Source organism: Camelus dromedarius, chromosome 15 (assembly GCF_036321535.1).
Source record: "Camelus dromedarius isolate mCamDro1 chromosome 15, mCamDro1.pat, whole genome shotgun sequence".
Lineage (NCBI taxonomy): Eukaryota > Metazoa > Chordata > Mammalia > Artiodactyla > Camelidae > Camelus > Camelus dromedarius.
The window spans coordinates 13788930-13802970 of record NC_087450.1 but is presented as its reverse complement, the minus strand read 5'-3'; the positions used below and the strand labels follow the sequence as shown (position 1 = coordinate 13802970).

The 14041-nt window shown below is 41.2% G+C and overlaps 1 protein-coding gene across 9 annotated transcripts in view; it reads right to left on the bottom strand.

The window, feature by feature from the left end:
• Nucleotides 1-14041, bottom strand: part of AAK1 (AP2 associated kinase 1) — a 147614-nt gene that overhangs the window by 75621 nt on the left and 57952 nt on the right. For all 9 annotated transcript variants that reach the window (XM_064494422.1, XM_064494423.1, XM_064494425.1 and 6 more), the window contains exon 3: nt 7274-7392. In XM_064494422.1, the coding sequence (XP_064350492.1) occupies nt 7274-7392 (119 nt within the window). The remainder of the gene's footprint in view (nt 1-7273; nt 7393-14041) is intronic.

The window sequence follows — 14041 nt, the reverse complement described above, 5'->3', positions numbered from 1 at the left end:
GATGAATTTTATCTCAACTTATGAAGAAAAGTAGTATGACAAACTGGGAAAAAAGATAAAATAAACAAACACACAAGGGGGAAAAAGAAAAAGAAAACAAGATCCTCTGAGTAGCGCTGACTTAGAGCAGCCAGGCAGCCCATCCGTGAATCCCCACTACAGTTTTTGACAAGAAGTTTCCTTAGATTAATGTCATTTCCTTGGGCCCTCAGCCCCTCTGCAGACAGCCCTCACTGTTGATCTTCCTTGCACACAGCTAAAAACTTCTACCTCCTGCTTCTATGTTGTCCTCTTCAGTCCAAAAAGAATAAGCCTTGACTGTTTCTTCACTTCCAAACAACTGAAATATTACTATTTAGACTCTAAGCTTTTTCTTCTCTAGGTGAAACATACCCACTCTCTTTGACATGGTTTTTAGTCACCACCACTATGGCTGCTCCCACGTTTAAACGCTTTGCTTTGTCTATATCCTTTTTGTAAGAATGTCCCTAGGAAATGAATGAAATATACCAGGCCTGGTCTGACTCATGCAGAGCAGACCAGCACTGTCACCTTCTATTAATGTAGCTAAAAATTACGTTCTTTTTCCTTTTGGCAGCCACATCATACATTCCTATCAAGTTAATTGGCCACTGAAATACTTAAGTCTTTTTCTACTCGTGCTGCTTTTAATCTCTACTTTCCCAGAACTGTGCTTGTAAAACTGATTAAAATAAAATAAAAATCCATGTATATGACATTACTTTGCTATTTCATCTCATTAGGATCAGTCTGTTGCTCCAATTTGCAGGGATCATTTTGGATCCTGATTCTATCACCCAGCGCAGTGGTTACATCTTCCAACTTTATATTAGGCACATAATTGGTAAGTGTGTCTTCTATTTCTTTAACCAAGTTATTTATTAAGTGTAAAATAACAGAAAGTTAATGGTAAGCTGCAGTGCTTTCTTCTTAGAAAGTTTCCTCCAAATTAATAGCAAACCATTGATCAGAAACCATTATAAACAGCAGCAGTTACACCTAGCATCCAGCCTATACTCTCCATCTTGCTCACAGATCTCCGGTGAGTATCTTTACCCAGTGACAGACCACAGACACTGGGTCTGTGGCAATCCCCTGAGCTCCCTATCCAAAACCCTTCCCAAAGGAAGACATGTTGATAGGACATGGCTTGTTCGTACTCAACCTAAAGGCCCTTTGGATTCCTGCTTCCTCATCCAAGTGACTATAAATCAGCTTAATCAAACACTTAATTAAAAAAAAGTAATATATTAATATTCAAAGCAAAACATAGTAGACAAGTATTTCCCATCCAGTCCTCATCCCTGATAGGGAACCCTCCCTCTTTCCTTTCTTCCCTTCTGCCCTTCCTCTTTCTCTCTCTCATCCTTCCAGTGTCTTTTTCAGGCAAATTCAAACAATATATATTATATACACACATATAACTTTTACAACCTCTGAGAGAGGTAGGGCTAAGGCTAGGGTTATGGCCTCTATCTGACAGATGTCTAAGCCTAGTGGGGGTTAAAAACATCACGCAGGACTTTTGATTTAAAATAGTAGGAAATTGTTTTAAAAAATGTAAGTTGAATACATGCACTTATTTCTGCTTCCTTCCAAAGCCGTACTAAATGATATAAAGTGCTTGTTTTTTAAAAGGCATAAATGGAAGGCTTCCGTTTCTGGGAAGGTGGAACGGATGTACTTTTCCCTATTTCTCCCGCTAAGGACACCTAAATACGTTGCACATTACGTATAAAACAAACATAATAAGAAAAGCCTGAAATGTGGGGAGGAGACGGCAGACTGGCTAGGAACTTTGGGACCCTACGAACAACATGGTAGGAGGTGCCTGCGTTTTCTTTTTGCCTCATATTTCCCAGGCTGAAAACTGAAGAAAACAGCAAACTGAAAACACCAATAGGCACAGGCAAAAAGGAAGAAGAAGAAGAAGAAAAGAAAAAAACAACCCAATGAAAGTCTGCCTCCTCCAGCCAGACCCAGAAAAGGGGCAAACTAGTAAGACAGAACTCACAGACACTAACTGCTCTACTCTAGCCAAAAACTGCAGCTCCTCCGCAGCCGTGCCAGCAAAGGCCAAGTGGACAGCCTAGACCTCCATCCTCACGAGTCTGCAACACATCGTTCAACCTACTGCATCGGGGTGGGTAGCGTGAGAGAGGGCTGAATAGAGAGTCAGGACCTTTATCTCTGTAGGTAGTAAAGAAATGCTCTTCCTTCTCCCCACTAGGGTGCTGCGAGAGGAGGCCAACTGGCGAGTTAAGACTTCCACAACCACCAAGTGGGAACGAGGCCAACTCCCACCCCTGTGGTGTCAATGGGAGCCATATAGGGGAGCAATACCGAGGCATTCCCACCTTCCCACCCGGGGAAGGATCAGCAGGAGCCTAATGGGGACCTGGAGCTTTCAGCCTAATCCAGTAGAAATGAGATGCACCCTCTGCGGTGAAAACAGAGGCCCCATGGGAAACCTGAACTTCCACCCCACCTAGCAGTAACAAGGGGGCACCCTTCAACCCCCACCAACCCCTGCCAGAGAAGAAACCAGTAAACACAGAAGGTTTATATTAAAGATCCAGAATCTCATAACACAATATGAAAATGTCGATAGTTATTTGTCATACCAAGAACTAGGAAGATCTCAAACTAAATAAAAGAAAGCCCATAATCAATGGATCTCAATATGAAAATGACAGAGATGAGAGAATTATCCAGCTATGATTTTAAAGCAGTCATGACAAAAATGCTTAGACCAGCAATTACAAACATGCTTGAGACCAATGAATAGAAAGCCTCAGCAAAGAAACAGGAAGTTTCAACAAAAAAACGCAGAAAACCAGAAGAACCGAATGGCAATTTTAGAACTGAAAAATACAATAACCAAAGCAAAAAGCACAATGGATGTGCTCATCAGCAGAATGGAAGGGACAGACGCAAGAGTCAGTGAACTGAAAGATAAAATAATAGGAATAACCCAGTGTGAACCAAAGATAACAAACAGATTGAAGGGAAAAAAATAAATAAATACGCATGAGTCCATACTGATATAAATAGATAATTGAATAAATAAATGAGGGAAAAGTGCAATAAGGTTAGAAAAGGCAATAAAAGGAAGCAGATCAGAAAGGAAAAAAAAATAAAACTGCCTCTATTTGCAGAAAATCCGAAAGATAACCATTAAAAAAAAAAATTCCCAGAACCAGTAAGGTTCAACAAGGTTACAGAATACAAAATTACTGGAAGACTAAACACAGAAAAGATGCCATTTCTCCCCAAATTGATATACAGGTTTAATGAAATTCCTACCAAAACTCTAGCAAGACATTCTGTAGATCTAGATAAGATTATTTTAAAATTTATATGAAAAGACGAAAGAACTAAAATAGTTATAAATAACTTTAGGAAAAAAAGGAGGAGGAATCAGTCTGATTTCAAGACTTATTATAAAGCTACAGGAATAAGGCTGTGTGGTATTGGTGGAGGGACAGAGAAAGGTTTGGAAATGAAACCTCACAAATATGCCCAGTTGATTTTGGACAAAAATATTCAATGGAGGAAAGACAGCCTTTTCAACAAATGGACACCCACAAGCAACAAAGTAGACTTCTACCCAAGTAACACACCTTATAGAAAGTTAAGTCAAGGATCACAAACTTAAATGCAAAATGTAAAACTTACAGAAAGAAAAAAAAGGAGAAAATCTTCAGAATTCAGAATGAAGCAGAGTCCTTAGAAATGACACCAAAACAGAATCCACAAAAGGAAAAGCTAATAAATTGGACTTCATCAAAGTCCAAAACAAAACAAAACAAAAACAAACCAACAAGGTCTTAGAAATTAAAAGGCCTGATATATAAAAAGTTCAACAGGATGGTTGAATATAAAGCTGAGGAAATCTGCTGGAAGGTGGAGGGAAAAGACAAAGAAATGAAAGATAAAAGGGAAAAAACAAAAAAAAAATTAGAAAATCAGTTCAGGAGAACTAACATCCAAATACTAATAGTAATTTCAGACAAAGGAAGACAGAAAAGAAAATCATCGAATGAGACAAACTAAAATTCCACACAAACAAATATGAGTTGCTAGATTAAACGGGACCGCCAAACATCTAACATGATAAATAATAGACGCACACATCAATGTATGTCATCAACAAACTTCAGAACACTGTAAACCAAGAAAAAATTATAAATTTCTGGGAAGAAAAAAATGGGTCACAGCCACAGGAGCAGGTTATCAGAATGACTCCGGACTTCCCAAAGCCTAACCAAGGAAAGTTAGAATCCAGTACGGTGATGCTTTCACACATCTCAGTGAAATGGTTTTCAATCCAGAACTTTATACTCAAGCTGTCACAGGTGTGAATGTAAAATGACCTTCCAGACCTGCAAGGTCTCAAAAATTTACCTGCCATGCGTCAGGAAGCTCCTTGGAGGCTAAGCCCCACCAAAGGGAGGAAGTGAGCAAAAGGAGGAGGCAACAAATCTAGCAAGAAAAAGTAGCAAAGAGAATGGCTAGAAAATTCCTAGATAAGACAGTAAATCAGGCCCAGAGAGCAACCAACCCAGATTCCATCAAGCCCAAAGACTGAGAGATTTCTTCAAGAAGATAAAACAGACAAGGAAGAGTGTTCAATGTGCTTGCAAGTATTCAAAAAAATGATTCAAACAACTTGAGAGTCTGAGATTAAACTACTGAAAAGTACACAGGAAACTAAAATTTTAAAAAAACAAACCAACCACCCAAGACAATTATTAATGCCAGTGGGAAAAAAAGAATTATGTAAGAAAGGAACAGTAATCATAGGAGATTCAGCAATAATGTTTTTTTACATAATAATGTAAAAACGGACACTAATATAACTAACATATTGCCAAACTGACTGCTATTTTGAAAAAAAAATAAGAGGTGAGAATAATGCAAGTAATTGAGGGGAAGGACTTACAGGGGATAAAAGAGAGCTAATTTTTTACTTGCTATAGTATATAATGCCTAAAATGGAGGGGAAAAAAGAATTAGCAGTATCAGCCTGTTATTTAGAAATGCATCAAATGATTCAATTAAAAGAGGTGACCTCTGGGACCTTGAAATGGCATAGGAGGACCCCTCAGGGAATTGCTTGACTAATACGCTTAGTTCAACTATTTGAGTATTTAAGTTTTTTTTTTTAATTTGACGATTACTTTTAATGTCTTTTTTTAAACACCTTTATTGTGCCACGGTTCCTGTACAGTAAACTACACATACTTCAGATGTAAGAGTATTTAAGTTTTAAGAAATATAAACTAAGAAACAAAACAAAGTCAAACTCTCACGGCTAATATGTATGGCTGGGCCAGACCTGGAACGATGCAATTTAATTCCTAATCAGGTGCATTAATTTGTGAGCTCCTCAGGGGCCCACGTCTTATTTCCTTTACGCCAACACCTGCCCAGCACAAAGTTAAGCCCTCAAACGTGTTTCTGAATGAGTGGGAGAAAGTTAAGGAGTGGGGTTACTTTCATAACAAAGGAAATGAATGAGAAGGGCATTCCAGGCAAAGCAAACAGTAGCTGCAAAGACAGGAAACGGAGTGAGAGAGACAAGCAAGGAAGGCGCAAGGTGGGAGGAAGAGGAATAAGGATCCAGAAAACACGGTGGAGGGAGGGCGAGACAGTGAGCAAGGTCCTTTGGAGCTGAGTGGGAGGGGAGTGGGAGGGCACTGGTGTGGACAGATCCACGTGGCTCTGATTGTATGTACACAACCCTTGGTGGGGGTTGTTTGCTGTGCAATGATGACAGCAATACTTATTTTTACCAACAGTTCCTTCTCAAATAGTTTCAACCTTCTGGAACCTACACGGTACCAGGCTCTCAAAAATCCTGAGTTGTTTCAGTAGCCCGCACAACTAGTTACTCTAAGTAGCACCGAAAGGGCAAACCCCACAGGACGAGCAAAGCCTGGTAGGACCCCTGCAACGCCATTTTGGGGACCTCTTTCTGCTCTTTACAAGCACATTAAAGTGCAGGGCACAAAGGAACCCTCTCCTTTAGGTGAACATCTGCTATGACCATCATTCACACATTCATTTCATCCGAAGTTTACTAAGAATTTACTCCATGTCAAGAAGTGTGCTAGAATACAAAGTTTCTGATTTTAAATACCTTACTTTCTGAAGGCAGAGTTACTTCTAAAATAACAAGATAAGCCATATAGTTGGCAGAAACAAAAGTACAGCGGAAACACAAAGGCATGAAAAAATCTGTTAAACATAATGTCAAACAGAAGTGAAAAGAAGAGATAGCTCTAACAAACACCCATATACCCATCACCCTGCTTCGGTCACAGTCAGCTCATTGCCAGTCTTGTTTCTCTTCTAAATCCACTCATTTAATTTCAAGACATCCTATTATTTCATTCATAAATACTTCATCACATATCTAACAGATAGGAAGTCTTTTTAAAACATAGTATGAGTCTAAATCTTGAAAACTGATTAAGTTTTTAAGATGTGAGGTAGAATCAATATACAATAAAGTGCATAGATCTTAAGTTGTTCAATTGAGTTCAGACAACTGGAGAGCCCTGTGTAACCACTACCCAAAACAAGACAGACAACACTTCATGGCCTGGAAAGTTCCCACGTGCTCCTTTCTAGTCAGTTTCCCACACCCAGCCAGCTACTTTCTGATCTCTATTACCAGAGATCGTTTTTACCTGTTATTGGGCTTTTATAAATGGAATCATAGAGTATGTATGAGTGAGAGCTTTCTAGGCAAAACAAAAAACAAACAAAAAAAAAGGAAACGCATTCCAGGTGGAAAGAGCTATATGTACAAAATATAAAGTGTGGAAGAATATGTCCAGAGAATGTGCACAGCTCAAGAGGGTTGAAAACTAGGACGGGTGACTGATAGAAGTAAGACTAAAAGAGGAAGGTCACTGGGAAACTAGGGTTTCCAGATTAAACTCTGTTGTTAATTCTGGGAACCAAGTTGTTAAGTAAACTTTTCCCAATGCCTCAAATTATTCCTTTGACCTAAAAATTGGTCCGGCTTCTCAATATGCTCCTCTCTCCTCAGCTCTCCAGCTGAGAGTGACTAAGCCAGGAGCACTTAACAGCCCAGTTGGGCTCGCTGCCATCTCGTGCAGAGGCCTCCCTGCCGCATGAGGGGAGGGGACAAGCCCTCCTTGGCTTCCGGGTGAGAAGGCACGGTCTCCCCACCTCCCTGTTTTAAACAAGCAGTCCCAAGTCTGAGGGGCAGTCTTACCATTATCTGGATTTCTCTCTTGCACACCTGGAGATCATGCTCATTGTTGACAAACATGCGTTTCAAGGCACATTTCATTCCATTGCTTGTCCTCACCAGAAACACGATGGCAAATCCACCTGTGAAGGAAACATACACACAAGCTTGTTTGAGTCAAGCTTAAAGAGTCTGTCGAATGATCGTGGTGGCTGCGGGTGCTGATGTCACTGTCCACGGGACTGATGCCCTCGTTAGCTTGGCCTCGGGCTGGTCTGGCATGGAAAGCATTCTTAGATTCTGGGGACTCAGAGGTACTACTTGTGGGACTGGGTAGCAAGAGGCAGAGAAACTGTTGCTAAACGCATATCTCAAATAAAGGAAGAAAAGTAATTATCTTCCAAAGAACCTGCAGATAAACAGATGAACAAACCGATGAAAGAAAAAAGAACCAACTACATTCCAACTGCTGTCCTAGGCACCTTGAACTCTTTTTTTTTTTAACATTTTTTATTGATTTATAATCATTTTACAATGTTGTGTCAAATTTCAGCGTAGAGCACAATCTTGAACTCTTGTTTAATTCACATCACAATCCTGTGCGGCTGGGTGTTTTTTCCCTTTAAGACAACAATTACTACTTGAATAAAACAGAAGCTCAAAGAGATTAGATTCAACCAAGGACTTTTTTTTTTTAATTTCAGTCCAACACTTAAACAGAGAGACTTGAAAATTATTCCAATAACTGCCCTAAGAATAGTTGGCAATTAATTTCAAGAATCATCTTTTCTTCCTTTCTTCTCATCCCTCCTCACACCATCCCCAACTCAAGTCAACAACAAGACTTCAAGGATTCCTCCTGCCCTCCCATCTAATAGGGCCGTTGAGAAGACACAAACATTGTTATGAAAGTGTTGCTCTACCACAGCAGACACCAGCCAAATATGAGGATTACTGAGCACATTTTTTAATGTTTGCACTAAACTTTCTCTAAAAAATAGTTACGATTCATTAAAAGAAGTTTCTAGAACTCTATCAGAAATTCTTCAATGCTCTGAATTTTCTACATCTTAGCATTCCACGAATTCTTAGAACTCCTAGCCTCAACCTCACTCTCCAAATACTGTAATAGATGTTCAGTGCCATTGTTAAGAGGGGTTTAGAGAGAGAAGGTGTGGCAAAATCATCAAAGTTGAAGGCTTTGGGATAAGTAGCAGTTAGATCAGATACTCAATCCATCTGCCTGCTCATTACACCTACATAATTTAGCTTCAGCTACCTTGCACATTGACCTTGGGTGGAGAAAAAAAATCGCTAGGCTATTCTCCGCATGGAGGCGGTGACTAATCGGATGGAGCTGAACACTGAGAGAAGTCATCAGTACGGAAACTTGAGCAGAGGTGATGGCGTAGTAGTGGGGCTAGTATCCACATGCAACATTGATTGATACACAGCAACCAGCAGTGATTACAGAAGCCAGAGGTCCGGGATAGAAGACTTGGGTCCCAACCATTCCTCTCTAAATCCTCTGCAAGCCAGAAGCACTTTGGTACCTGTCTGTTGATGTTCATGGATTTCCTGTTGTATCTTTACAATACCTGTTCTTTTTCCAATCAGCTTGAGTAGGATTCTGTCCCTTGCCATCAGAGAGAGCTTTAATCATAAAGCACTGTTGCATGTTTTCATAAAATACACACATAATTTTGTGTTAAAAAGAATTTTTTAAATGAGCTCAAATGTTCCAAATGTGCGTGTTGACAATGATTTACCAGAGCCTGCATGTTTGTGTATTTCCTGTCAGTGTGCTCTTCAGTACCCAGATGCACACTGAAGTTTACCATACAATTTTAAATTTCAGCTGTCATCTCTCTAATCTTTGTACCTCAATATCATTTTCCATTTTCTTGTAATACTTTAAAGTCTACTCACATTGCTCAATTGTCCATTTAATTCTAGAATGTTGAATATTTACTAAAAAAGATTTTTAAAACTCTAGCATGCATTGACAGGTAGAGGTCTAACCACACATTAAAAAAAAAAACCCTCAATTCTAAGATGCAGTTTAATTTTTAGGCTATCAGAATTTTTCTTGTAATAAATATGCACATTTAATGCAGTAATATTTGTCTTCTTTCCCTGCTCCCCACAAAAAGCTATTAAATTCATGATGCATCTTATAAGCAATTAAAACTGGGGGAAATGATAATACAAATTACAGAATTCCCAAGTATAGTCATAATTGTTTTGTGAACAATCCAAGTGGGTATTCATTTTATAGGTATTTTGAATTAAAAAAAAAAATCAAAGAACTACAGACTTTGCACCAGTAGTGCTCCTAGGAAGTGGTAAGTCCAAGCATTTTGCTTTATGGGTGGAGGAACCAAGTAAGGCTGAGGTACAGTTATAGGCAGAACTTGGACCAGTGTCACCATCCTGATTGTCTAAAAAATGTTCTTCCAACTTCACATATCTTAGAGAAAACTGTGCAGTACTCATTTAGATAATATGGAGACACCTGACAGTGCTGCAGAACAAAAGTTGGGGATGACTATTTCCTACAGTTCTGTGATGCGCAGCACCACTACAGGACAAGGCAGTCCTCTCAAAAGCAGGTTGGTGATGTGGCAATTTGAGATAATTGTCACCAGATGGGAGCAGTGGAGCTTTCTTGGCCAGGCAGCAAGAAGATCTTTCCAGATGGGGTGGAAGAAACAGGTCAAGAGCCTCCCACATGATCCGGTCAAGCACAACCAGTGGAGAAGAGCCAGTCCAGATCCTCAAAGCCTATGACCAACACAAACCTAAAGGCAAGGTAAATTCCTCGAGGCACTGTGCCTCTTGCAGACAGAATCATGTCCTTAGGAATCTATGCCCATAAAAGGGCTTATCTGTAGGTGAGAAGCATTTAAACCATGGCTTCTTGATCATGAGATCAAATTCGAAGTTGGACAGGATTTGTCAGTTTAAAGATGTCAGCCGCTATCACCGTGTAGTTGACCAAATGGAGTGTAAACTCAAGGTAGGGGGACATAGCACGACTCGAGATATGTCACCACGGGTCCTCGGCCACCACACAGATCAGGGTGACAAGATTCCCAGCCATAGCTAAACAGGGTACTGGGATTACAGAAGGCAGCTATAAGACCTCAATAGAGATGCTTCCTTTAGATTGAGTTGCATCTCTAGATCTTGAGTAAATGGAAAAATCCAAAGCTGAGCTGGGGATAATTTAGACAGACGTAAAAAAAACTAACATTCAGCAGAGTCTGTGCCAAGCTGCCCACTGGAGCCTGTTCCAGCTGCTCTGCCTACTGGCACTTTCTGAAATGCTCAGATAACCTCCATGATTTTACTGGAGTCTATCTCTTGGGAAAATTCATGAATTTATCAAATCATAAAGGGAAAAAGTATCTGATTCATTATCTGAGGGAAACAAGGGAAAGAGGCAGGATAATTTTGATACAGACATACTTTTACCTATTACTTAAATACATAGGAATTTTTTTTAACTTCCACAAAGAAACATGCTTTCTCCCACTTTTCCTAAAATACAGAGCACTCTTGGTCTAACTTTCTCCCTCTAATTTTTGATGATGTAGATGGTACTCACCATTCACTATGAGTTTATAGAGATTTTGTCTGTTTGGTTCCCCTCTGTATCTTCATGCCCTGGAATAGTGCCTGACACATAGTGAGCCCTCAAAAATGAATTAACTCTTCTCTTAATGTGACTACAGAAAATAGAAAAGGCTACAGAGAGTGGCTGAGACTGTGGGAAACCAAAATATATGGCTCATGTAAAGGAACAGCTACTACACAACTCCAGGTAATAGTCGCCAGGTAGGAATATGGACCCAGGTTTATCATCGACACTTGGTATTATTGGTCTTTTTATTTTAGCAATTCTAGTGTGTAGTGATATTTAATTGTTGTTTTAATTTGCATTTCCCAATAGATCCTTCGTCATTTAAACTCTTAGGATTACCTAGTTCCCACCACTTTCCTGATAAAAGTCTTTAATAAGCATGGGGAGGAGGGTATAGCTCAGTGGTAGAGTGTGTGCTTAGCATGTACAAGGTCCTAGGTTCACTCCCCAGTACCTCCATTAAAAAAAAAGAGAGAGAGATAAATAAATAAACCTAATTAACTCCCCCCACCAGAAAAAAAAACAAAAAACAAACAAATAAACAAAAAGCATAGGATCATGGAGTGACCGATGAAATTACTGAGATAACCTGGACTTCTACCTCTCAAGCAAAGGATCTCTTTGGTCTGCATTTCCTCAACTGCAGAAATTAAGACTAAGTTAGTGGTGTCTAAATGAATGGGTTCCTTGGAGACCAAGGATTACAGGAGGTGTTTCAGGGGTCCCAGGAGAAAAAAGTGACTCCACTTAAGGGCAGGGCTCTGCACACGGCTTTCTTTTATCTGCTTAATATTAGTTCTGAAAAAGATGCTGGGAGAAAAAGAGGGAAAACTCTGCTTTAAAGGAGAAAAAGAAATGCCCAGTTCTCTCCTGGGAGAAGAAGGCAAGTGAGAATTTGTAATCAGCAGTGAGGGGATTATATCATCTCTAAAATCTCTTTAATTCTGACATCAACAAGAGATCTCGGTCATCAACATCATTATCACGACCGAAGGGTTTTAAACATAACCTCCTCAGGAGCCTGATCAGGACATTCAGCATCAGCAATGGGGCGTCTGAAGTAAATTTAGTGCCTCTCCTGACTTCCTCTCAGATACTGAATCATGCTCGCCAGTACCAGGTCCTGGGAGCTGTTCCGAGTGAATTAAGATGCCACTGACTTCCACTTTGCAAGGACAAGCAAGGGATGAAGAGGTGAGGTGAGCGGAAAGAGAAGAAACACATCAAACTGATTATCCGAGCAGGGACGCGCACGGAGATGGGAAACAGCTGGGCAGACAATGAGCATGATTAGACCATGAGACAAAGAAGCCCATCACGATGCTGAGACAGGGTTTCCGGATTTGCTGCCAAGGAGCTTTTTGGTGGATGTTTATAAATCGAGCCTAGATTCTGGGCACAAAAATCTGCTGCTTGCTTATTTCCTGCAAGTAAAAGGCCACTTCCCTCCCTAAGTCCACCTTTAGGAATGGCTTCCACTTGTCTGAGATGAAAGGAGGCCCACGCCAGAGCCAGAGGAAATGAAAATGAAGGCAACTTCACCCACCCCTACACCCTGGCCTGTCTCCGCTTCTCCCCCCTACAAATCCTTGTAAAGTGGGTTTAACCCAAAGAATGTTGTTCACTTAAGGCAGCTTCTCCTGGAATTACCCTAGGAAGAGAAAACTAGCACAAAATAAAATGGCAGTGTTTTCCCTCTTTTTCTCCCAGCATCTTTTTCAGAACTAATATTAAGCAGATGAAGGGAAGCCATGTGCAGAGCCCTGCCCTTCAGTGGAGTCACTTTTTCCTCCTGGGACCCCTGAAGCATCTCCTGTAATCCTCGGTCTCCAAGGAACCCATTCATTTAAATACCACTAGCTTAGTCTTAATTTCTGCAGTTGAGGAAATGGAGACCAAAGAAATACAGTAACTTGTCCAGAGCTGCCCTTTCTTTTACATCTCCCGGATAAATTTCACTTTAACTGGGAAAACTGTGCTTTAAAGGAGAAAAAAAAAAAACCTCAAGAATATTTTTAGCCCTATGTAAAAGTATTTTATAAAGAAAAAAGGGACTACAGCACAGAAGGTCACACAAATGTCCTCACCTACAAGCCCGCCACACACACAACTGTGTACAGGCGGCTTCTGGAGAGGGGGCGGGGCCTCCATGTCCACGTGACACTGAGGCTGTGGAGTTTTCCTTGGTTTCACAGAGTCCAACAGGTTAGGTTCAAACCTGGCTCAGGAAAGCCACAGTCTCCCTGAGGCCCTGTCCTCCCACCTGTCAAGGACGGCTGAGATCTACCTCATAGCTTTGGGGGGATTAAATGACAGGAAGAGCACCGGCACACATGGGCACACAGGACGTACTGATGAACACAGGTTCTCCCTCCTGACCTCCTCCCCACCAAAATCCTTTGCATTTGTATGATAACTGACTTATCATAGAGTTCTAAATCTAGAACATCTTCTTGAGATCAAGAGCTTAAGTTCAACTGCCTACCGGGCCCAGACAGATCCTCTAAAGGAGGGAAATAATCCAGGTATAACGAAATGCAGAGACGGGGTCTGCCGATGCAGACCCACCGTTAGGGAGATGACGGGGAGGCGTGGGGACTGTGCAGAACAGCATGTGCACGCCTGGATCCCGGGGCAGCCGCTCCTCAGTGACGGCCAGTTGTTGCCCTGGAGGAAAGTGGGCTGAGGGTTGCCAAGTGTTTTGATTTCCGAGAGATGCTAGATTTTTAGGTGGAAACCCCTGACAACAACCTTTAGAAAAATCTCTTCGCTCCTGTGCAAGTTAAGGAAACCTATTTCCAGGCTAAGACTGAACGAGACAGCCCTGCTTCGATCTTGATGAGAGCCTTGCAAAGTCAGCAGGACATGCATGACAAACCCTACCTGGGCCGGCTGGGAAACTGAGGCACGGAGAAAAGCCCACGTGGCCTCACGAGGACCACTATCGAGAGGCAGCGGCAGGGTTGGAATCCAGGGGACCCATGCCTAGCTCTCACCTGGGTTTGCTCCCCTTTGCTTCCATCCCTCCCCGCAGCAGCAGACTGAGTACAGGACACCTCATTACTAAGGAAGGTAAGAGAAAATCCCAGTGAAAGTCAAAGGACCTGCCCAAAGCTGGCCTCCCTCCTGGCCAACTCCGGTGCATG